At 32.6% G+C, this 26,510-nt stretch overlaps 1 protein-coding gene across 3 annotated transcripts; it reads right to left on the minus strand.

The window, feature by feature from the left end:
• Nucleotides 1-757: 757 nt before the first annotated feature.
• LOC120333057 (uncharacterized) lies at nucleotides 758-26,507 on the minus strand. Of its 3 annotated transcripts, none has more exons than XM_078119274.1 (34): nucleotides 26,286-26,502; nucleotides 25,739-25,840; nucleotides 25,457-25,586; nucleotides 25,088-25,233; nucleotides 24,218-24,327; nucleotides 23,809-23,947; nucleotides 19,018-19,082; nucleotides 18,688-18,862; nucleotides 16,839-16,991; nucleotides 16,304-16,467; nucleotides 15,307-15,515; nucleotides 14,999-15,130; nucleotides 14,686-14,839; nucleotides 13,757-13,874; nucleotides 11,779-11,984; nucleotides 11,075-11,324; nucleotides 10,613-10,839; nucleotides 9,591-9,753; nucleotides 8,927-9,163; nucleotides 8,504-8,662; nucleotides 8,092-8,268; nucleotides 7,682-7,915; nucleotides 7,168-7,335; nucleotides 6,324-6,436; nucleotides 6,052-6,199; nucleotides 5,669-5,902; nucleotides 5,159-5,368; nucleotides 4,954-5,069; nucleotides 4,494-4,633; nucleotides 4,016-4,220; nucleotides 3,346-3,469; nucleotides 3,102-3,235; nucleotides 2,133-2,310; nucleotides 758-1,336 (listed from the first exon to the last, which is right to left on the minus strand). In XM_078119274.1, the coding sequence occupies exons 1-34, from the start codon at nucleotides 26,440-26,442 to the stop codon at nucleotides 1,053-1,055; spliced, it is 5,661 nt and encodes a 1,886-aa protein (XP_077975400.1). In that variant the 5' UTR covers nucleotides 26,443-26,502; the 3' UTR covers nucleotides 758-1,052. The 3 variants fall into 3 exon arrangements, with proteins under 3 accessions (XP_077975400.1, XP_077975399.1, XP_077975401.1); XM_078119273.1 differs by having other exon boundaries at nucleotides 759-1,336; nucleotides 3,346-3,472; nucleotides 26,286-26,501; XM_078119275.1 differs by lacking the exons at nucleotides 758-1,336; nucleotides 3,102-3,235 and having other exon boundaries at nucleotides 2,139-2,310; nucleotides 3,346-3,472; nucleotides 26,286-26,507.
• Between the last annotated feature and the right edge of the window lie 3 nt (nucleotides 26,508-26,510).

Genomic DNA, 26,510 nt, shown 5'->3' on the forward strand with positions numbered 1-26,510 from the left:
AACTATATTTACCCTAAGTACTGTGTGTATGATGTGCAAAGGAAGTAGGCTACCGTGTGCGTAGAGCCGTAGACATTTGCTCTGTACAGTGTACATACTATTGGGCGCCGATTCATTCGCTGAAACTGAACTTGTACAATGTATCAGTGACAGAAGCATTTGAGTGTCTTTCCCCATGTTCATTCTGAACTAAGCTCTGCACAAGCAACTACACAAAATTACAGGAGATTTCACACGAGTAATCGCTGTGAAATAGGATTGTATAGAAATACCGACATAATGCTACATAAACAAACCTACTGAAAGATAGGGCGGAGTTCATACAAATATTTGCTTTGAAACTAAACCCTGCAAGGAACCACCAAAAAGTAGATTGTTGTTGATCCCCCCTCTCTTCAACAGGTTTTATAGAGGGAACTTTGAGAGAAGTAGGAAGTTGTTGGCTCATTAGCAGTAAATTACATTACTGGTGAATATATCGTTAGTTGCCCGAAACGGAGTGAAGATGATTCGAACAAATACTTCTTCGTCGATCCCTGGGCAATAATTGGTTCAGATAAACACAATTTTAGTAGTTTATAGTATTATTTTACGGATTATAATTAGAGGAGAATGTGTAGATTACTATATCAGTTGTGATTACAGTGCCTACGCAGGTCCAGCATATGTAAGAGTGAACGATGAACAAATTGACAACTCTGTTTCTCATTACGTTCCTGATTGACAAATCCGTTTATTATTACAATCCTGACTTACCGCATTTATATGACAAAATTTGACACTCAACTAGGCAAAGATCGTCAAATTGAGGAACTAGTATATGTTTTATACTATGAGAGATAAGTTCCATTGCCTTGTCTTAAAAAACACATAATGATTGCAGCCATAACAAAGGTTTTTTTCTAATTGAATTATATATTGCAATTAGTTACTTGTTACGACTACAGAAATGGTCAAAAGTTAATAATCTATAACAAAATATTACAAAGACACAACCATGATGAAAAAATTATGTCTGAATCACATTTATTAAAAGAAACTCATTCGCATAACTACACGGTATATTTGATCAGATAAGATGGGTATGCTCCAGCATCAACAAATATTACAAAAATTGTGGGATTAGTTGTGTTATCTACAACACAATTATACATTTCTGCACTACTTGATATACGGTCTGCAGATTTCATCCCACGGCTTCCTCTCTGATATTCTCCAGTGATGACATTTGCGACAATAATTGTTCTTTCGTTATTCTTCTCTGGTGTAGCATACTTTATATTATTAGAATATGACGCATTTTTTGCAAAGTATACGCCATTCCCAAATGCAACATCTAAAATGAATAAGGAAATAAGTTAAAAGGTAATGGTATTCTCGTCTACATAGCAACAATGGTATCTAGCAATGGCATCTAGTTTAACTGGTAGCTAGCAACCGTCGCACGTTCTTTTGCACAGTGCCAATGAATAAAAAAAATATCATTTTAAAAGCGACCAATAAACAAACTAAAAGTAACCAGTAAATAACTGCTTTCAACCAGTTTTCATATTTCATATCTTATTTATAATGCATAGTTCTAATTGCGGAAGGTAAGTGTGTCGACTCGGCGTGGGTTCACAGGTTTGAATCCCATGAGAGGTTAATAATATGCGAGAAGAATGCTGGACTCCTCACTGTCGTAGGGTGGTAACCGCTGGTCGGTTATGGCTTCCTCCACTATCAAATTCATGCATATAAAAACAAATAACTGGCTAACTAATCCCATATCCGACAAAGATAGATAATCGGAGCCGAGACTGTGGTTTGCAATATGATTAAGCCATCTTATTGGTTTTCCACTCTCTGTGATAAATATGTAAATCCTATCCTGAAAAAACTTTCTAAGTCCGTAGTTTTCTATGATTTTGTGGTCTACTATCTTACAATCAATTTGCAATATTTTATGAGCAGGTTTAATTTGAAAATATAACTAAATTTTTATCCCAAAAATCATGGTATTGTTACACCGGTAAAAATCAAAGTAGTATGAACATGTGAGCTGTGGCAACATTTACTCACTCACACCTTCACAAAAAATTTTTAAATCTTGTTTGAAAAATGCAAGAAAAATATTTCAATAACATACACACCATTCGCAGAACCACAATATCCACGATCAAAGCCATCTGTTGCAATTTTGTTTGCAATGTCTGCTTTAGTTCCATGGAATAATTTCATCTCAATATTTTCACCAGGGTACAACTTTGCCACTCGTCTTTTTTCCTGTTGATATCTATTGTATAGACGTTTGTTTTGTATTCGATGTATCTGAAAATATATTATGTGATAAAGTAAAATATTATTGAATCTAGAACATTCACATAATCAAATTTGCTTTGATATACTGCTTAGCTGACTATATTTTAACGGTTCCCGTACATTTGAACCCACGTACATTTGAATCCATGACAATTGCACCTGCATACTATTGCACCTATGGAATTTTTTTTGAGGTTTGCGGGCATTTGAACCCATACTAACCCTAACCCATGGGTTTTAGCACACGCATAAAGATTGAACCCGCGGATATACACATGGGTTCAAATGTACGTGGGTTCAAATGTACGGGCGCCTACTTTAACAACTTCCTAAAGAGATAAATAATATATCCAAACATAATACACTGAGGCAAGGGTGGGCAACCTGTTTCGGTCTGTGGGCAAAAATCCACTACATTCAATGACAAAATCTTTTCGCGTGCAGATCAAAATTTGGGAGAACATACTACTGAGGAAGGTTTAAAGGTATATGTAAAAAGACTCGCAGAAATAATGAAACTTCATCTAAACAATGAAAAGATAAATAAACCAAAATAGAATTTATTCGCTAGCATTGAAAACAATGCGTTGCTATTTTCAAAGCAAATATTAAGCTACTTTTTATTGACATTATCACTGGTTGATAACCAACATTGCTTTTTCCCATTTCCCTTCATGCTAAAATGCCATTTTTATGTTATTTTCTATTTGCTTAAAATACGAGATCAGTTCGATTTATTGTAATTGCATATATTTTTTCTTTTGATTTATTACCACATTTTTATATAAAATATAATTCACCGAGTTAATATTGAAGTTGCTAAGAGATTTGCCCAAATTTTCCTCAATTTCACGAAATTCTGCACAGGATGAAGTGAGTCGTACATATTTCAAATTTTCGTTTTCTGACATGTTCTCCCAATGAGATGGGATCTCTATGAAATACAAAATCAACATCATTCAGCATTATGTAAAAATGCCCGTTTCTCATTTACTAACGGAAAGAATAACTGTATGATCATGCACAGAGCATACTCATTATTACCTTCCTTTATGTCTTTTTCAACTTTGTATTCAAAACTTTTCCCAGAAATTTTCATAGCTTTGAAATCAATAGAACAGTCTTGCCTGACACCATTGATTAATACTTTGATCTTGCTGAAGTTCGACTTCTTAAAATTTAACAATATTTAATACATTAGATATAATAATAATGAGCATGTAAAATAAAAGTCTAGAATAGTCATATTTACGTTTTGCTATGTTTACATATTTGAATTCACACAGCAACTGAGAGAATGCACATAAAAATGCGCTTATTTTACTAGATGTACCCCTGTATACCAACCAATACTGCAGATTTGAAAGTTTGCTATGACAGGCGTAATGATTGTATAAACAAAATGATATGTTATTGCTATATTAAATTCATAAATTATATCACTTAGTGTTGGATGATATTATAATACATTTTACCCTGAACGATTTGTAATAGTGCGCCAGAAGTATTGATTGATACAGTTTATACAGGGACATAAAGCATATACCGGTATATGGTTGTTGTGTTATATAAATATTTATGTACGTTGGCCATGAGGTCGGGCACCAAGGTATAACTCACAATCTATTATGACACTGATGTATGACTGGTATGAAGTAGCAAGATCAAATGATTGAAGTTTTTGAACTTTGGAATATATATATGTTGTATTTACATTTTTTGCTTCCTCTATAACTACACTTGATTGTGCGTCAAAGTCAATCCACTTTTTCTCCTGCTCATTATGATATTTCCATGTATACATTGCATGTTTTGCTACTACATCAGCCACCTTGAAGTCGTCCTGAAGTTTTCGGATTTTTTGACTTGCAGTAGCAACGTCAACTTTCAAACCCTTTAGTGAGATTTTATCATCACGTCTGGTATAAAACAATGTAATTTAAAAACTTACTGGTGTTTTTTTGTGTATCTATCCTTTGACATAACGTAACATCTCTCAAATCCCTACTAAATTGGCATATTTAAATGCCATAATATTCAATTGTAATCGAAGAATTGATATTGGGTATTCGTTCTTTCTTTTGTTAAAATGAAAACGGTAATCTGATCTTCATCAATAGCGTTAATTAATCACTTGAAATACCATACCATGCAAAATACCCAACAAAAACCAATACCGGTAATTAATATACCGAATATCAACATCAACTTTTCCAGAAGATTTCATTGATTTCAAATCATCTTCGATCCATTTCATTAGTTGTTTGTTTGGTATCGATATAATTTTTGTTTGAAATGCTGCATCAATATGTCTTTTGATTGATTCAATTGTCTTTAAAATCAAAATAACATGTTATGAGTGTGAAGGTTTTGTCATCAAATGAATGTCATGAGTTATCGTTTTATATCAGCAATCGGCAGCCTGCTACTCCGAAGCTACATGCATACAGTTACAGCAGTTTTTGTTAGAAGCAAGCAGTGGGGATCCAAGAAAGAGTAGGTGTAAGCCAAAGTTTAGAAGATAATATGCAAACAGTATTGTTGTAAACTCGAGCAGATATTGGCTACAACTTTATATAACAAAAACGTATCCAATTCCAACTCGCCTGAATTTTTATTCACAAAATCCACTAATGCTAATAAGAAAATTACCATTTCCATCTTTTTAGCTGAATAGAAATGCAGAGTGACGGAATTGAGAGAAATGAAATTGGATTTGTTATTTATGGATATTTCATATTTTTCCTCATGTTGGTAATCTTGTGTTACTGAATACAAAAAATTAATATTGACAAAAATAGAACTGACATAGTTCACATGAATAATTTGTGAGAAAAAAGTAACAACATTGTCTTACCTTGCTTAGACTGAAAATATGGCAGAGTTTTGACATCATCTATAGCTTTTGAACCTAATATGCCTTCTTTAAATGAGCTCACTCTATGTTGCTCATATATTACAACGTTAATGATATTTAATGATTTTGTAACTGGTCGATTCAAGATGAAATCTGTTATGGCATTATGAATAATTTTTGCCATAACATCGTTAGACATCTTTTTGTTTCCTTAAAATATATTAGATAATTATTAAATTGTAACATAATTTTTTTGCTATTTTTTATTTGGACACATTAATTCTTAAATAAAACAGGGATATGTTCATTAAGTATTAAATCGCTTATTCAGTAAGAACGCTCAGCTGTAAGCTGAGGATAAGCTTTTTTATTTATCACAATGCGATGGTATACCACACGGTGCATCTGATCATAAGGCATATCACAAAATCTTTTATTTTACTGAACCACGCCATAAACTATTTCGATGGAGGAGGCCACAATTTATTGAAAATTCTGTAAATAGTATACCTGTTCCAATTGCTGGAATTGATAAAGATGTACAGCCATTGTCATCCACCATATTCAATGTTTTTAATAAACACTCCTGCAATTTCTTTTGATCATCTGGAAATGCTACATGGAATATTTTTTTGCACTGCAATTTTCCACCACTTGTCATCCTTATTGTATCAACCTTTTGGGAAGATAATTCTTTTTGGATTCTACTTCCTCCCTTTGAAAGAATTGCCCTAGAGACCATGCCTAAAAATTAAACATGAAAAACAAAACAAAATTATGTTAGACTCTCGTAGAGAATAAAAATCTTGACTAACATGTATACTCATCTGAATGAAACGACTTTGCTGAAAACAAAACAATCGAATATAAAATGCTGAAAAAAACTTTACCACCTGATAGGTTAACACTCAATCCAGTACTATTAATAATAGCATCAGTTTTCTCTTCTGTTATGTCTCCTTGTCGAACAGAAACAAGATTTTTCAATTTTTGTTCTCCTTGATTAGGTTGGCTGTTAAAAATGCCTCTCATTCCCTTCAGCTGAAAATTACGTATTAGGTTTGCATTTTGTTATGAAATGTGTTTAGTATGAAATTAAATTTTTATCTTATTATATTAGTAACTATTTTCATGTAGATTTTTGCTGAAATAATCATAAACATGCCAAAGATGATGTCAATTCTTCTGCTAGAGAATGTCTAGTTGAAGATCTTTGTGGTGTTTGCCTCGAGAATTTAGGTGAAACTTGAGTTGTAGTTTGAAATTTAGGTACAGCACCTATAATAAAACAAACAATAACTATAATCAATAATTTATAATTTATGAGTAGTTGTTTGGCTTATGGGCAAATGTTTTGCAAAAAAACAAAAAAAATTACTTGCTGCCGAAGAAGACATTCTGTTGTTCAATGTTTCACATTTTTTAAATCTAATTCTCAAAATATTGAATCTCATCTATATTGGAGAGTTTGGTTACTTTCAAATTCTTAAATATACTTTTTTTCACTGTTTTTCACCTAACATACTCATATAAAATAATTTAGCTAATTTCTCACTCAACATGGTATATTTCTGATATGTCTCCTAAAACCTTTTCTGGCCTGTACAAACTGGTATCTGAAAAAATAATAAATACTTAAAAGTATCTCAAGTTGATGAATATTAGTACAGAAAACTGTGCAAATAAAAAATTAATAAAAAAACTTTCTCATTAAGCCAACATTCACCATGTAATTTTTTGGCAAGAAGGGCTTGAAAAAGTTCCTAAAAAATTGAGCTGATACATGGTCTTTATTTAATTTCAAAATTTATCGAACTGATATAACCCCTTTCTTCCTATCATTCTGCTGACTAATCTTAATTCATCGGTATGTCCATGCATCAAATTTTTTATCATATATTAGCAATGAACATTTTGTTGCTATATGCAATATTTATTGACAAATGTTCAATAACAAATATAATTTGAATTATTGTAATTCTTCGTACTGTACTCCAGAAGAACATTACCTTTCTGAAAAGTTATTAACTCCATAATGAAATCCTGTATTTTGGGTTTGTCATATATCACCACATCAACTTTTTTCAAATATTTTGTTGCAGAATTCTTTGAAACAAACTGATTCAATGATTTTCGCATAAGAGCCGCAACAGCAGCACTCTGCAGGTTCAGATTTCCTGGGTAAATGGTTTTATTTATGAAAATATATAACAGGTGAAATAAGTTGTATAAACATATTTATGACTGGATAATAATATTTTCAAGTATGTTCCCAAACACTACAAACTATAGTAAATTCAAAATAAACCATGTTTGAAGACCATCAAAGTTTATTCCGTTTGGCAAATTAAACAAAAATTTTGATTCTAAAGACTCATTGCTACCACTGTGATACACTGTTTGATGATTGATACAAAAAATGAAAACTCATCTGCTAAATGTAGTAAAAGGATTGATGTACAACTCTGTCATGGTCATAAAAAAATCTTGCCATGATATGACTTTAAGTAGTATGTGATTTACCTGTCCCAAGAGCTGGCAAAGATATAGATGCAGATTGATGTTTTTCAGCCTCGTTGAGAATGTTTTGAATACATTCTATCATCTGTTGCTCAGTATTGGGAAAGACGACATGAACTATCTTTCTGCATTGAAGCTTTCCTCCACTTGTTACTCTCAATTCCCTCCCAGCTGCATTTGACAATTCTTCTTGTATTTGTTTTCCTCCTTTTTGGAGAATTGTTTTTGAGACGTTTCCTTAATAGAAACAGGTGACCTTTACATACTTTGAATTAAAATTAAGATAGAAGAGATTCGAAAAAGCACGATTTAAAAAAAAATCAAATCAGTTGTAAATTTTCCTATTGAATAAATATTTCTGATTTGACCTCCTCATTTTTCCTGATCTGTTTTCACTGGTAATTTAATTTCACCTTTAGATAAATCAAAGTCTGAGCCAACACTACTGACGATGATGTCATTTTTATCATCAGTTATATCCCCTTCTTTTACTGTTAATAACATAGAACCAATTGTTACAGAATTCGATGATGTAGTCTGAATTCCAGTGGCATCAAGTGACTTTTGTGTTTTGATAGAGGATGAAGATTCTAAAAGTTTGAAGATAGACATTAAAATATTTTAGCTTTTACTGAAATTGTTCGTGATGTAAATTTTGAATGAGTACCCTGCCCAGTTTATGAGATTAAATTCCAAAATTTGGCTGATACAATTATTATAGAAGTAAAGTAAGTTTTTAATTGATAACTCATGCAAGCTGCTACTGTACAAGTGGTTATGATTTGTGATTAGGAAATTTTGAATATATGTCCTTTTATTTTGTACCTAACTTGGTTGAAAACGTCTCTTCAAAGGTGCTAATCAGAGATTTGTTAAATATCACAACATCGACGACTTTCAAATGCCTCGGCGATGAAGCCTTGAAATTTTTGAAAACTTCTAAAATCGTTGATGCACTATCTTTGCTGGACATTGACATATCCCCTGTTAAATAAATAAAATAAAAAAATGGATTAAAATTTAGGACTGACTAAAGCAGGCGTCTCCAACAGGCGTCATTGTTGAGATTTTTCAACAAAAAACTAAAAGAGTACGATGTATAGTATGAGTAAGCTTCAACTTGTTATTTTATTCTATTGTAATAGTTGAATTGTAAATTTAATAATTTTATTTCGCATTTTTATCATGGTCTCAAACTATCATGGAAACTATACATTTGTTTTATAATACACAGTACAGTACACATACCTGTTCCAATGGCAGGAATGGCAATTGACTTCCATTGTCTCTTTTCCGCTTCATCAAAAATCCGTTTTAGTTGCTTTTCATTAGTGCGACAATTTTTTTCAAAGACAGCATGGACTACATACTTGCATGGCAAACTACCACCACTAGTTATTCGCATTGTTTTGTCTGTTTCACTATCCAGTTGTGACTGGATTTGGTTTCCTCCCTTCTTCAGAATAACCTTGCACAACTGACCTCCTGTAAGGCAATTCATACGAATATATCTATACTAAGTTAACAACAAAGAACATGAATAAATACTTCTGAATTCTGCGATATATTGATGACACTTAGGTAGGTATTCGTAATGAGAATTCCTATTCTCAGTCAACAAAAAATAATAAAATGATTAAAAACAAAATAGGAAACATATGAAACAGAAGATTATGTGGGCATTGTTGTTCAAAAACAATGGAATATTGAATAAAAGAAGATTTTTCATTACATGTTACATTTTCACAATGAGCAAATAGAATCTTGCAAAAATTATTATAGAATTTTCATAAATGATAAATAAAAATTACAATCCAAATAATACAAAATATAAAAATTATATTTAGATAGTGTTTCCAGTTTTGAAGACAATCAGAATGAAAATTTGTCAATCTACACTTTTTTTATTTACCTTGTTTTAAAGAAAAGCTATTGCCAATGCTGTTTACAATTCCAACATGTTTTGATAAAGTTATATCACCCTCGTGTACTGATAATTTTATGTTGCTAACTTCAGGGTTTCCATTGCTTCTTAGAGTGAATGGTGAATCATGTTCCTGTTTGATGGTGCGTGGCTGCAAATATTACAAAAATATTTGACACAAATTAGTTTCAAAATCTCAAAGTACAGTATGAAATAATGTTTAAAGTGTTCAAAGTGTTGGCAAAATTAAAGCTTTGTGTGACAGATAAAATCACTAAAAAAACTTTTTTCAATATTTATATTCTGTTATAGATAAATAGATTTTTACCCAATTCAAACAAAAATAAAAATCTGTTTATTACCTGGCTTAAAAAGTACACTATACGGTAATTAATATTTTCAGGAAGAGCAGAATAATCATCCAAAATATTGTTTCACTCTTGCAGCGAATGAATGGCGCGGCGGTGTGGCTCAACGGGCTAAGCGTTAGGAATACGCTAGCCACCGCACCTCTAATTACTCTGCGTGAGTTCGCAGGTTCGAATCCCATGCAGGGATGGTTATGTGCGAGAGGATTGCTGGACTCCTCGCCGTCGTTGGGTGGTTCACGTAACCGCTGGTCGGTTACGGCTTCCTCCACCACCAAGTCCATGCTTCCGAAAACAAAAAATATAACTAATCCCATACCCGACTTGGAATGGTAACCGGACGAGAGGCCGTGGTTCGCCATATGGATAAGCCGTCTTATCGGCTTTCCTTTTCCCCGACATAAATATGTAAATCCTATCCTATCCTAATAAAAAAAAAACGATACTACATTTCCTAAGTCTTATCAATATTTCACATTCATTTATACACAAGGCTATTTCCAGTGCTTATGAAATTATTTTTTGAAAAATCTTTTTATCTTATTTTTTTCTATAATATTAGTATTTTATCATAAAGAATACACTGTACAATCACACAGAAGGTAAAATTATTCTTGCAATATATATCATCACATCATTTACCTCTTGAGGTAGGGATGGTATTTCATTTCTTTCTGTAACAATCTTCTCCATTTTGGTTAGTTTTGGTATTTCCCCTTCAATCAAAATCACACATTTATGGTCTGTACAAACTTTCCCAATTGCAGCTTTACCATCTGGACTATATAAATACTCTTGTATTTTGAATTTTTCAAATTTTTCAGTTTTTTCAGAGATTTTTTCATCCCATGTTTTCAAATCTTTGTGAACTGTATGGAAATAAATATATTTAAATACAAAAATTTATGAATGAAGGTAAAAATAGATTATTTCAGTTATTTTTACCAAATCGAATGTTTGCTAAATAAAAATTAATGTTTGTTAAAAGGGTTTGTTAAAAAAATAGTAAAAAAGTATCTTATTTGAGTTATTCATATAAAGTTGTCTAGTGATAATCCAATTTTAATAAAGCAAACAATACCATACAGAAACAAAAATCTTCACCTTTTGCAATTAATTTCTTTTTACCCTCCAATCTAATGCCACATTTCGAGTCAAATTCTACGCCAGCTTTAATCTTTTTATTTTCCAAGCATTTTTTAAAGTCTGTTGAGTATTTGAATAGATATTCTGCTTTTCCATATGTTGTCTCATAAAATAAAACATCTTCTGAATATTCTTCCAAGAATTCATGTACTGATGACACAGCATTTTTCATAAATTCACGGAAACCAACAATCCGGAGGGATGTGTTCTTAAATATAACAGAAATAAATAACCATAAATAATAATTTAAGAATATAAAAGTCCAGCATGAATATTATCTCAACACAACTAACTATTGTTAAAATTATTAATATGCAATTCAGAAAAAAAAAAACAGAATAACATATAAAACACAATCACAATTATGATTTGGAAACAATGTTTGTAGTATGTTCCAACCTATTATATGAAATATTACAAAAAGAAATACCAATAAATTAACAGCATGGATATTATAGCAACCAAATTTATTAAAAATTAGTGAACATGCAAATCAGAAACAGAACAAAAAATCTAGTATAGAAATATAAAACATAATCTCAATCATGGTTTGGAAACAATTTTGCAGTATTTTCCAACCTACTATAATTGGTGCTATTCATAGCTGAATTTATTAAATATCCCACACTTTTGCTTATATGTATAAAAAAGATAAAACTCACTTGAACGGAAATCTCAAGCATGTGATTGGTTTCCAAAAATTCTTTTTTGTCCTTCCATTCTTTAAGTTTCAATGCTTCTTTGTTTGCATTTGATAGAGTAACAGAATTGTCTGTTGTTAAGAGACCTCTGATTTTGATCACTGCTGTATCGATTTTATTCCCATTGCACCAAATTTTTAAAACTTGGCCATTAATAGTAATTGTTCCTGTAAAGCATAACATAATTAACAAGATAAAATGGAAAAGTTATTTAACTATTTTCTATTTATTTAAATTTGAATTTTAGCCACTGTGTAAGGATATAAAATCTATCAAAGCATTTGTATCCCAAGAAAAACAGATTAGTATATATCATTTCAGCATTGTAATTATAAAATCATAACAGATTAATAATATTTCTTGTGATTTTCTATGCTGATATAGCCTACATTTTTATTAAAGATGGTGTTCAATGGTCCAATTTTGATTGAGCGAGTTAATAAAAACGAGCATCATGATGAAATACCAATGTCATAAGCCACCTAGAAACCAGCTATCTACCTATGGGTAACATACCGTCAAACCTCTATTTCACCGCCATAGCGCTCTATTTTTTAACCTTTCCCCTATAGTGGTGTTCTGTTAGAGGTGACGTTCAATTAGAGGGTGGCGCTCTATTTTTCGACTAGCTAGCTGGTCAGCATTGGTACTACCGGTATGTTGGTTGGTATCTTTTAAATGACTGCTTTAACTGCTCAATTGTAAAAACTTAATCAATTGTACAATTACCAGTAGAGAATTGATAACAATAACCGATGTAATGATTACAGTAAGCGGCATATTTGTAATGCATGTTGTACATTCGGGCGGGGATCAGGAATTCCGATAATATTAACCGATTGATAACATTATCCGTGATTACATTTAGCGGCATCAACTGTATAGAGCAATAGTTCATTATTATTATTACTGTATGTTTTTTGTGTTCTTTTCGAGTGCAGTCATTTTGACCAGCTTACCGGTAATTTCTGTTTTCTGAACAAAATTAATGTATGAAGATTTTATTTTCGTTGAAATTCATTAAAGTGGCGTTCAATTTGAGTGTGGCGCTCTATTTTTCAATCTTTCCTCTATAGTGGTGTTCTATTAGAGATGGCGTTCAAATAAAGGTGGCGCCCAAATAGAGGTTTTACGGTACTTGTTCATTGGTTATTAATTTCAATTGATTATTTGACTTTCTTTAACTTTTCTACCAATATCATGAACGACAAAAGCTGTTTTTTTGTGGTATTGAAAATTCGAAATTTATTCCTGATTGGGCTAGTATATTGTAGATATACAATGATCATAAATGACTAGGACTAAAAACATCTACATATTATTTACAGTATTTTGTTTATATATGTTTGATTCATTTATCATCATACTAAACTCAACAGCCAAATAACCAACATTAGCAACTACATCTATTTATAAAGAATAAAGAAAAAGTTAAAATTTGAAAGTAAGCTAAAGTTTGAACACAAAAAAAAAATAATTGAAACACTATCCTTAATTGAGCTATTTATAAAATGTTAAATGCAGAAACAGTTAGATAGTCAACTACTGTTCATTTAAATTCACAAAAAAATGTTTTTTTTTGTTTTCTCAGTTATTTTTATTGAGATTTATTTTTCTTTCAGTGTCGCGGGCCAGCTTTTTAGAGGCGCAGGCTGTGGGCCGCAAATATTTTTACCAAGCTTGAACACCAGCCGAGTTCTGATTTACATTAGAATTTACAAAATACATAAAAAGCAATTTTAGGGTAGAGGTGGGCAAAATATTTGAATATTGTATTGAACATTAGCATAACAGTTTAATATTCTAATGTCTGGTAACATGTGGCCTGAACATGGCCCGTCACTGTGCACCAAAATGTGCACAGTGCAGGTTGGACAGCCCTTTAATAGTTGATAGGTAAATAATAATCAAATTATACTGCTACTGCAATAAATATTACCTTTTATTGATACCAACGCCTTGTTAATATAGGCAATGACATACTTTTCATTGTTTGAATTTGTCAAAAACCGTTTTTGATCCTGGTCAAGACATTCAAATTCCTGATCTTTAATCGACTGCAAGATAACAAAAATAAATGAATATAAAAAAGATTATCATGAAATTTCAGCATGTATTATGTTTCAAAATATATTCTAATCTGATTTTGCCTCACGCTCATGTGGTAGCAGATGTGCTTTTGCAAAACTGGTACCTTGTCACATAGATCACTGTTTTGTTAACTAGATTTTTATGTCTCACTGAAAATTTAATTGCTCCTTCACCCAGCTTATGGTATTTATCTTACTTTTCCTGTTGAAATCTAGTGGATGTTACCGAAGCCTGAACTGCAATTGAAGACTGCCCTTCATCTGACATTTATAAGATTAAAGCTTGACTCAGAACGTTTCAGTTTCATATTTTGTTGTTTTATATTATTGATAACTTATTTCTGATAATATTTGCCTCATAAGTCTCCAACTTTACTGAATCAGATACATTTAACTGTCTGCATTGCAAAGATTTTGGGATGAGCAAGGGAAGAAAATGTTAAAGCAAATAAATATATATTGCAATATAAATCACCATATTCTTTGGAAGGTAAACAAACATCCTACAATTCGACAAAATTATCATTTTTACTTCTGATGTCAAATTGTTAGTTTAAAATTTTTGCATTTAAAATCATATCATCATTCTATTCAACAAATTTTCAAATGCAATAAATATCAAGACAAATATCTACAATAAAAGAACAGTGTTCCTCAAAGAATTAACTTTAGTAAATATATCTCTATCAACACTTTATATCTGATGAATAACTAAAATTTAAGGAAATATGAATAAAGGAGTATTTTTTATGCAGTCAGGTGAAACCTTAAATCTTACCTCTATGCAATGTAACATCTGATATTTTGCATTTAAAGTATGTGCCGGAGTTCCTTCATATGAGAGTTTATGTTCGTCATCATGTTGTTTTATAACACACTTACCGGTAGCTTCCTTCTGTATTCTTTCAAGTTCACCAGTGTCAACAACCCATCTATAATGAAATCATTTTGTAACTTTCATATTAAACATTGAGTTGATTGTTATGGACTGTATATAAAGAAGCATTCAATACAGATTCAATCACTATGAAATCATTATTAAAATTGTGGTTGAAAAAGAAGGACACAAAAATTATTCAAAAGGCCTTAACCTATATTTTCCTTCATCCAACTGTTGGAATTCTTCTTCTATATTAGTACTAGCTACAATGTCTTTTACAGTTGATGCTACAACATCCTTTAACCCAGTTACCACCAAGATATGAGAATCTGTGCCTGTCCATCTAAAAAAAATATTGTAAAAATATTGTCACCTGTTTTTAAACCTCAAAACAGGAAATATACCAAAATTTTTTCATTGGCAATAAAATACTCAGATGCATCAAAGAAATGGTAGCTGTAAGGGAGAAATAATTTTTTAAATAAAGCATTTTCTAATACACAATTACTTAGAACATACCTAACATTGTAATCTTTTTCCAGATCATCACATCCATCTTTGCGCAAATTAGACGAAGTCACTGAACCCGATGGGAAGTTTTCTCTAACTTTTTTCAGGTTTGAAACTTTTATCTCATGATAAGTTGACACAGTATACTTCTTGAAGAATTTGTCCAATATTTTGATGCATGTTGCTTTGAAGGTGTTGTGATTATCTATGTGATCAAGCTAAAAGCAATAAATATGTCTAGAGATTTGATCCGTAAAAGACAGACAAATCTTTTAAATTGAAATTATTTACCTAAGATACAGGATAGCCCCTAAAACGGAATCCATAAATTTGTAAAAAAAACTAAGCTTTCTAAGAGGTGTTTAAGTCTAATGAATGAGGTGCCCATTTGAAGTCACAATTCCTGCTGATGCACTTTTCTGGAATTGCTCTCTGAGTCAGTCAAAGACGTGATATGGGCCATTGCCCCGTCTTGCTGCCACCACTAATCAACTCAATCAATTTCTCTACGACTCGGTGACACTTTCTTCAGAGATGTTGTGCCCAGATAATCATAAAGTGAGATTCAGCAAAAAACTAAGTGGGTGATTGACAAATTAGCGCAAGGGATCTAATTCTGTTTTCATCGCTCAGGCAGCCATTCGGAACATATACTAGAAAGAACATAACTTTTGTGCAAAATGTCCTAAGTTTCGGTACATAATCATAAACTAACTGAAGTTCCAGTCCAAACAAAATCGAATTATTTACTCTATTTTGAATCGATCCGTGTGATACATTACACATTACATATTAAAAAGCAGAATAGGTATTATAATATTTGATATATATCTGAAGTGTATAAAGCACCATGCAAACTGTATTGAACAGTGGTATTTATTTGATTTGATGACATTTAATATTAATTATATAATTAGATTAAGTTTATCTTCATTGGAATGGGCTTGTCTTATTTGAGGCCAATTTGTCTGGAGCTAAGTATGTAACAAAAGACGTTTTTACTTACAGAGATTGGTTTTATTTCAAACATTTTGTCTCTTATACCAACAGTTGCAAACTTTTCAAGCTCATTATGCAAATCATGCATGTGATTTTTCCGTTTGATAAGAAATTGAAATACATCTTCTTCAAAATTGGTATATTCGAATCTCATTGGTTCAGTTTCATGTTCTGAAAACACCAATGTTTAATATCTGTTGGATGAAATTGAATAAACTGAGGGTTATCAAAGCCCTGCGGCCTGCACAGAATTATTCCAAAGTAGATATTTTGGGTTTTATGGTTTGTTGTAGTTCAATATCATCATTTTCTCAGGTCTCAGTTATATTAACCCTTTTCTATGAATTAATCAGACAATGATATTGCTTTATCAACATGCCAAGAAGATTGTCAAGTAGGGATGAAAATGACTTACTACAACCTAAGTTTTAAATTAATTGCAACAATGCTAAATACGAATCAAACTTGATTAAATAGTTATTCAAGACTTGATTAATCTTAAAAATAATGTATAAAGACACATTCGGTTCAGATAGATATACCTTGCATAGTTTGAGAAACAACATCAAAAAAATGTTCTTCCGCCAAATTTTTGTGAAAATTAGAAAAGCAGTGATAATAGAGTTCAACATTGAATTGAAGACTCAAAGCTTGCACACCTTCTTCTTTGTATCTTTTGAAGATCCTTTCAGCATCTAAATACACAACTGAATATAGTATATGATGAAAGACAGGTTTAGGCCTGAAATTATTTTTTTATTGTTTCTCATTTTAACTGCTGTATATATGAATCAATTAATTTATTTTCCCCATCTACAGGGTGTCTCAAAAGTAAGCATACACTTGTAATTTTGATTTGCCTTTCAGGTACTCATCATAGAAAGTTCATTCATTCAGAAAACATAGTATGAATGAGTAGTAAAATTCAGGTATTATATCAACCCACAGAATGACAAGTAGATTAACTCAAGAAATAAGATCAAAAATCGCTGTTTGGCAGGAACCATATAAATCAGTAAGGCGCCTCTTTAACAGAGAATTAGGAATTAATTCGTCTCTGAATGATTTCCTCAGAGCGTTCGCTACTTGGTCTTCCTGATATTTGTTCGTCAACTACAGATTCAATTTTCATTTACACTGAATTGCATGAATTGTTCGTCGTGTAGGAGCCAAAATAATTCCATATTCTTTGTTAAAGAGTTTGCCTTACTGATTTATATGTTACTTGCAAAACAGCAATTTGCACCTGATTTCTTAGGTTAATCTCTTTGTCATTCAGTGGGTTGATAAAAAATTCATCAATACCTAAATTTACTACTTATTCACACTATTACACACTACTTTTCTGAAGGAATGAACGCTCTATGACAGGAGTTCCCAAGCTTTTTCCAGGACGACCCCAAAGACAACTTTCAAGTGTCCAGTGCGACCCCAGGTCAATATATATATATATATATATTATGAAACTTTAGAGCTTCTTTCACTGGACTTTTGAGTTTGGTCATGTGGTAGTATTAAGTAAAATAAGCTAAAACCAAACAGTGATGTCACAATAAATACCTACATTTTCTATAGCGCGATTTTCTATAGAGCGATGCCTATGGGCCTGTTTTACAGTAGGCTAAGCCATGGTACAAACTGCTAAATCTAACATGGTTTGTCAAATCTTAGATGTTTTGTACATCCATCATCTATCATACCTCAGCGACCCCACCGACCCCATGACCTGTTTGCGACCCTATCTACTTATCACTCCAACCCAATTTGGGGTCGCGACTCCTGGTTTGGGAACCCCTGCTCTATGATGAGTACCTTGAAAGAAAATCAAAATTAAAAGTGTATACTTATTTTTGAGACACCCTATATGTGATTTACCTTCTGTTACACATGTCTGCCTCAGTTATGTAAAAATAGAGGTACCCACCACTGGCTGCAATTTTGCTAGATGCAGTTTATTTACTTGCTAAATCAAATTTAGCAAACATGAGTGATTTTTGTAGCATTTCAAATGAAAATCAGGCGGAGATAAGCGATAAGAGTTGATCGTTTGCCTTTATTCCTTAAGCCTTCATGTTTACAAGGAATAAAATACATATTAAAAATCACAAAATTGAGTGTTATTTAAAAGCAGCATTTTCAAGTGCGCCGTGAGTTTTTTCCTTGATAATTTGCCGATGCACAAACAAAAAGTTTGGGAACCGCTGGTCCAATGAATTAGGTTACAAGTTTGGACTAATTATAAAGTCTTGAAAAAGTTGAAAATTATTTTAGATTGTAACCCATGATTTGCGCTATTATTTGGTATACTCTTACTTTAAATTCAATGCATGGCACAACCAAAATTGAGCAATTAATCCGATTTCTACCCAGATATAAGAAATACACACAAACCTTTGAATGATGTAAAATAAAGCAGTACATCTCCATTTTTAAGTTTGTCAATTCTTGTTATTTCAGCACCATCAGTGTATTTCTTATTCTCGAAAATAAATTTCAATTGCCGAGTATTGAAATCTTCCGGTAAGTCTTTTGCTATAATGCAATCTGATTTTGCCAATGGTAAAATCTGAAAATTATAAGATTTCATAAATATTAAGATGATATCGAATGAGTAGATTGTAGCATTGTGATTATTACAATATTTTAAATGAAAAATTCTCTAGATGTACAGTCTTTGGTAAGTTTGCAAGATAATACTCGTTGAATTTTCAAGGTACATACTTTACTACTCTCGTGGAAGTCATTGCATCTAGAATTTTCCAATATGCTTTTAAAGTCATCAGTAGCTGGAAAATAAAAAAAAATTACATATGGGCATATCAGATGCAATATTATAATAAAATAAAAAGCAAAAATGAAAAATAAATCTAGTGTATTTCAAACTATTGTTTAAAGCATTGATTCAACAAGAAAACAATACAATTTCCCAAAATGTTGGTGGCAAATACTAATGTTTGTTGTTGCCAGGGTAAGAATCGTGATCTGAAATTCAGAGCATATTGAAAATTGGTAGGTATTTAATAGGAATGTATGAACAAAGTAAACGTTTACCATTTCTTAACTCAAGCAAACCAATAATCATACAAGTCAGTAGGCGCCCAGGGTCTCTGCTGATAGTTGAGGCCCACACTCAAGCAACCGGTTACCATTCATAGAAACTTGCGGATCTATACCGGTACCGGCAGCGTGATTAAGTGAGCGGATAACCAAAGCTGCCAGACCAGTTCATTTTTGGCGCTGCACGTTTCGTGGACATTCTCGTGTGTTGATATTGGATCTCCGCTCTATAGGAGACCCTTATTCTCAGTCGTTCTTTTGGATCTCCACTCTATAGGAGACCCTTATTCTCAGTCGCTCTGTCTGTCTGTGTATCTGTCTGTCTGTTAAGATGTAGCCTCTAATTTCAAAATGGAATCAATTTGGATCAATTTGGATGAAATTTCTCATGTAGGTCAACTTGTCATCCTAGTATTATGCGTTTCCTCGAAAGGCTGGGTTTCCATGGCACCAACCACAAAACATCCAATCGTGATGGAATTTCTATTTTTTTTTACATTCTGTCGCAATTTCCTCCTGAATTAAGTTGAAAATTAAAATTCTGAGATTGCTACCCTTTGCAGAAGAAAATGCTTTCTCTAACAAGCCGCCATTCATCTCCATACTCCGCAAACTGGGGAAGCCTTACGGTTTCTAGTAAACATGTTTTTTTTAATTTTAGCCATTGCATATCAGTCACGCGAGTACGTCCACAAAACGTGCAGGGCTCAAAACGAACTAGCCTTTTTGGCAACCCGCTTGCTTATCGTCGCATCGCCGTTAAGATCCTCAAGTTTCCACGAATGGCAATCAGTTGCTTTGAGTGCAGGCCTCAACTAACAGCGGTGATCCTGGGCACCTACCGGCTTGTCTGTCTGTGTATCTGTCTATCTGTCTGTCTGTTTTGATGTAGACTCTAAACCAGTGGTTCTCAACCACCAGTCCGCGGACCGGTGCCGGTCCGCGGCAACTTTGCTGCCGGTCCGCCAAATATTTTTCCAATATTAATTCATTATAAGCAAATTGCAAAGTACAATGTATTGATGTTCGTTATTACTTATCGATTTTAATCGGTAAGTATGTTGATGGGTATTTGTCTGTCTGTCTGTTAGATGCACGCGATATCTCACGCAAGCGAGATTGAATCTGCTCCAGATTTTGCATGTGCATTCATCTTATCTCGGACCAGAAGCCTATTGATTTTGGGCGAATTATGTCGTATAATCAGGGAGTTATTAATTAATTAGTGATGGGACACAAGGTGTCACTATGAAGTAAGAGTGCTGTTTTGGGGGATCCCCAAACTTTCGATCGATAAGTCTTCGGTCTCTGACCGATATTCTCGGTTTTATGATTATTTTTTTTAACTCGTATTGATTCGTAGACCGGTATTCGTCTAACAACCAAACTTGGTGAGAGGTCCTCTGCCCATTTCAAACCCTGAGCGGTTGGATGTTCATTAAGTCTATGACCTCATAACGGCAGCTAACGTCCTAACGAAGGAGTTTGATAGCACACAGCTAGGGTTTTGTTTTTCAGCAATTCTAAAAAACACCCTGTTTTAAAACAAGGGCTTGTTTTTGTTTTTCTTGAAATACATCGTCGTGAAACTACGCCAGAACGTTGCGTTCTGGCAGCCGCATAAGCTGCCGGAATTATATTTTCAAAAATGTAAGTGAAAATTCTTGCTTTGACTTTCACTTCTATTGCGAACACCTACCGCCAAGGTACGATAAGGAAGAATATACTTACATCGGCGGCAACCTGATTTAAACGATGAGTCAGGCTATGCTTATAGTAAGACACATTTGGCGCAATGATGTCAAAACTAATCTGTTATGACCCCATAATAAGGATTTTGAGTTTTTGTATTGTCATTTTTCTTCAAAATAAAGGCATTATTACGGTTAAAACTGTTCAGTTGATTCATGTCTAGCATACCTTGTTCCTAAGGTTAAAGCGATAGAGTTTTTCAAAGTTATACAAACTCATTTATTCAGTCGTATTTCAATTTTTGCAAGGTCGTTCTCGTCGCAGGGTCGTTCACGTAATATCGGTATCACGTAATATCGTCTTATCGCTAGCGTCTTCCTGCGCCAACCACGTTTGCGGACGCATTGAACTAAAGCTTGAGAAGGCTTGTATGGGCCTTCATCGATATTTGTGGCGTTTCAAACGATTTATTGCAAATAAGACGCGCTTGGCATGTTTTTACATTCATTTTTCTTAACACATTTAATACAAAAAAATCGGAACTCCCGGAGTATGTGAACCAGGATAGCGGATACCAGAACGTAGTATGTGTACCAGGTTGGGGTTAGGCCATAATTTTAGGTACAAATACTACGGAAGTCACTTGGCTAGAAAAAATGGAATAAAATTATTCCTTAACCCTAATCTGGTACACATACTACAATCCGGTGTCTTCCATCTTGATCCACATACTACGAGAGCGCCTGCAAATAGTACAGCCATTTTAAACAAAACAGGCAAAAAATGGATATAAGCAATTGTTTAGAAAAAAAATCTTTTTGAACAAATCCCTACACACAATACGGTACCTGATTGAGAACTTCGCAGTTCGCACGTTCCGTAATTTGACAGTAGGGCTATATTTAGCGAAGTTTGATAGTAAAATGGAGACAAATAAACAACAAAGTATTATCCAGCTCTTCCAAAAGAAACCCAGCGGTGAAAACCAAGTTAGTGGTGTTGACAGGACAGATGAAGAGACTGCTCAACTTTACAACATGCCCCGAAACGACCTTTCAGGAAAGTTGATATGGATCTGGTATGATAAGAAGTATTTGGAGCTAGGTTTTACCATTGCTCGCAGCAGCAAAAAAGTACCACTTCCCATGTGCAAAGTCTGCGCCAAAATTCTTTCAACTGATGCAATAAAAACCCGCAAAGCCAACGAAAAAAATAATGTTAAAAAGACAGCTGCAAATTTCTCATTAGATTGGATTGTATTCTTTTGCACCTTCTACTTTTGTCGTAATTGCATTCTTTTGATTATGTTTTGTGTTCATGACATTTTTGGTTAATTTTGAAGGTCCGCCGGTCCGCGAAATTTGTTTTGAACTTTTACCGGTCCGCGAACTGAAAAAGGTTGACAACCACTGCTCTAAACGGCTTGATCAATTTGGATGAAATTTCTCATGTGGATTAACATGTCACCCTAGTATTATGCATTTCCTCGAAAGACTGGATTGGTGTTTCGTTTCCATGGCAGCAACCACAAAACATTCAATCGTGAAGAATTTTCTAATTTTTTGACATTCTGTCGCAATTTTCTCGTAAATAAAGTCGTAAATTAAAATTCTGAGATTGCTACCCTTCGCGAAGGAAAATGCTTTCTCTAACAAGCCGCCATTCATCTTGATACTCTATAAACTGGTGAAGCCATAGGAATTTTAGAGAACATGTTTCAATAATTAGCCCCATTTTATTCCTCACGTAACAATGAAATGCAGACGCACAGCGTTCAAAATGAACAGGAAATATCGGTAACCGGCAATTTCGGTGACCTTTATTGCATGCTTGAAAGGTCTCAGAAATAAAAGAGATTTGTATCCGAACGAAGTTACGGGTGACCACCAGTGTGCTACAGGGACTAAAACGAATTGAATCATCGCAATAGCACAATACAGACGCGGGGCTGAGTATCAGCGGAGATCCTGTGCACCTACTGCTTGTATCAAAGCTAATGATTAAAATGATGTTCACTAAAATCCCTAAGGCTTCTCAAGTTCATGAAGTATCGAGACAAAAGACAACTCGTTCGAAAGAGTATTATCTTCTGCTGAAGGTAGCGTTCTTGGAATTTCAAGTTTTGACATGGTTAACGAGAGAACGGCGATAAATTGATGAAAAAATTATAAATTTCATACTGATCGCCGCGTTTTTTTGTTGTTGCCATGGAAACGAAACTTCAATCCAAAATTTCTATTAAACGCAAACCTGTGTGTGAAATTTCATCTAAATCGATCCAGCCATTAAGACGCCAGAGCTGGACACACAGACAAACAGACAGAGAGAACGACCGATAATAAAGGGTCTCCTATAGCGAAGATCCTATAATTAGTAATATATAAGTAACTACAAGTATGAGATATAGAATAAGAAATAAAAATAATTTTGTAACACATTGACACAAAATGTTTTTGGTTGTGATGTTTTAGTACTTTTTTATCTCATATTATCTTTTATCGCACCTTATTTTAAACTTTCCTGCATTTCCATCATGACAGATTATTTTTTTTTGTCTAATAATTTTTGTAATATGGAGTTCTAAATAAATTATTAGTGGCTGTTATTCTTTTTCATTGGTTACCAATTTAGCATTAGTTTAAGTTCAGAATATGGCATTTATTGGGTTCCTAAAAGTTACAATTTTCTGATTTATATATTCAATAAATTACGGTATATTGTAAGTGTAAAAATATTATTTTAGGTATTTAATTTCATACTGACCAAGATCCACTTCATAGCTAACGCAATAAATATTGGTAATGTCTGTTTCTGTGATATTTTCTGGAGAAGTTCCTTTGGGAGAGAAATTAGATACTTCCATAATTCTAGCTTCTTTTGATAAATTTTCACCAGATACATTCTAAAAACATCAAAATAGAAATACTACATTAGAGCTGTAGACATATAATTACTTTTAAAATATAAAGCATGGTATATTACTCCTATGTTATCTTAATTCAAGCAATAAATATACAAGCGAATTTATGACAATCTGGCTATATTTCTTGATACTTCTATTTATTTTTTGCTTTTTGATCCCCTACAGATTCTATACGATAGATGAATTTTTAAAAGATAAATAAAACCGATTTTTTTCCCTTCTAAAAGGTAATACGGTATATTAATTTACTTGCAAAATCAATTGATCTTTATGATATTCTGGAATAATCTTCATAAAAACAAGCAATTCTATGTCATTGATCTTGTGCTTCTTCTTCTCTAATATTCTTATTACTGTGTCTTTGTCAAAATATAGAAACAGCATATAAATACTGGAAATGGCATTACAATTTATTTAAAAAACTTAGCGACACAAACTATGACACAGGAACAAACAAAAAACCTGATTTTAACTATTTCATCTTTCATAGGACTTGAAACATAAATACATTAAAATACATAGACCCATAATTTTGGATAATTAGTTGCAAATATCAACTTTAATATATAATTAAAGGATACACTATTGAATAATTTATTAGAAAAAATGAATTAATATTGCAATATGAGGTTTCAAAACTACACAAGAATTCTTGACAAGATTCGAATTAATTTATTATAATTTGAGGTAAATATCACTAATCGTTAAGTATTTTCACTCGCAAGCATAAAAAATACACTAGTAGTTAATGATTACTGCTAAATACATCATATTTGTGTTGAGTTATTGCTTGGACATCTGTACATAAGAACAGTGTGTAGGTAACCTCCTATGCTAAAAATTGGGAATAAGCTTACTGATGTGGATAACATAAGCATTTTTTTGCTCAAAAGAGCGTTTATTCTTTCACTCACAATTGCCGGTATTTAAAATCTGTGAGAACATTTAAATAATCATGATATATGCAAATACAATATGTAAAAATATGTATTTTTAATCAAAATCATTTCAGAGTAATTTCAAATAATGCAAAGATCAAAATGGTCTCTAACATGTAGAAATCTTGATTTTATTTTAGGTAAATGGCAAATATCAAGATTATACAAAACAAAGACTCACTTTCAGAATAAAATGTAATTAGAATACCATCAACCATGAGCAAGAATTTTTTGACAGATCCTCCATTCGAAACATTTACATCTTGAAAATATTTGATGATATCAATCGGTCCAATATTTGCATCCTTTATTTGAACTAAGATGGCTCTGAATGGATGATAAAAATTTGTGACACTGAAAATACATATTATTTTACCATAATGTGAGCCTAATAATTTTTAATTTCAGGTATAATTATGCAACTGAATGAGTTATAATAATATAAAATTGGTTAGGATATTTGAAAGATTTGAACATCGACATTAATCTCTACCAAAAATCTGTTGCAGAAATGAAAGGTATTTTTGATAGAAAATATATATTGACAAACTTTTGGTTCTCCTGATCCCAAAATTCCTCTATATCAAACCATGTGTACGTTCTAGATAGATCCCAAGTTGGCTTTTCGATACAGCTGATGTTTTGTGATATTGGGTTTTCTTCCACATTCACATTTTCCTCTAAAACATGTAAAGAACTACATGAATGCTGATACTCTAGATGTGACAGTTTTCTAAGGTATAAAAATAGCTTTTAAACTCAATAATTGTAATTAATATTGCCATGGTTTAAGTTAATTGATAAATTTTTTCAGATGGACTCATGGACCTACCAGAATGGTGTTCATCATGGTCATCAGAAACATAAGTACGTAGATAATATGTTTTTTCTCCAAAGCCATATCCAGGTATACTTGTACTGAATTTTCGAAGATCTAAAGAATAGTATTGATAAAATATTGAAAACTTATTTGTTGAATGAAGGTTGACTCAAACAAGCAAGGAGTTCATATTGAAGTTGAGATTTAGTGTATAATTCTTTATGGATGCAAATTTTCTAGCAACAAATGAAAAGGAATACAAACATAGACATATCAACAACAACAGAACAATAATAAATGGAAAGTTATCCTGAATATCAAATATAATGGAAATCATGTAAATATATTAACCTGTTTTAAATTCATTTGATTACATTACAGAATTTATTGTTCTTTACTGTATCTATTGTTTCTATTGTTGATCTGTGAAGGTTAATCCATAAAATGTTTCAAAATAATTCCCAGACACGTTTAGCAAATCCGCAGAATAAACCAAATTTGTATGAAATTCATACAAGTTATAGTATGATCGGTCTACTTAGAAGACAAGTCCACCTACCTTTTTCAGTACTAAAAGTTATTTCGGTACTTGATTGCGACACTGAAATTTCAGGAAGTTGAATATTGCATTGTTCAACGACTTTATTAAGAAATACTTTTACTTTGATATTGGTACTTCTGACAGGAAAGCCTTCCAATCGAAGAGTTCTGCTCATTGTTTAAGACATTAAGCCTTCACTGCTTTTAAGTCCTATATCACACGAACAGAAGGTATATAATGGCT

Source organism: Styela clava, chromosome 13 (genome assembly GCF_964204865.1).
Source record: "Styela clava chromosome 13, kaStyClav1.hap1.2, whole genome shotgun sequence".
Taxonomy (NCBI): Eukaryota; Metazoa; Chordata; class Ascidiacea; order Stolidobranchia; family Styelidae; genus Styela; species Styela clava.

Excerpts from the sequence above, each read along its gene's own strand:
- LOC120333057 (XM_078119273.1), bottom strand. The coding sequence starts at position 26,442 with ATGAGCAGAACTCTTCGATTGGAAGGCTTTCCTGTCAGAAGTACCAAT. Across the intron at positions 15,516-16,303 it reads TTGAAATAAAACCAATCTCT|CTTGATCACATAGATAATCA; the intron begins GTAAGTAAAAAC and ends TATTGCTTTTAG. Across the intron at positions 4,221-4,493 it reads AAAGTTGATGTTGATATTCG|ACGTGATGATAAAATCTCAC; the intron begins GTATATTAATTA and ends GTTTTATACCAG.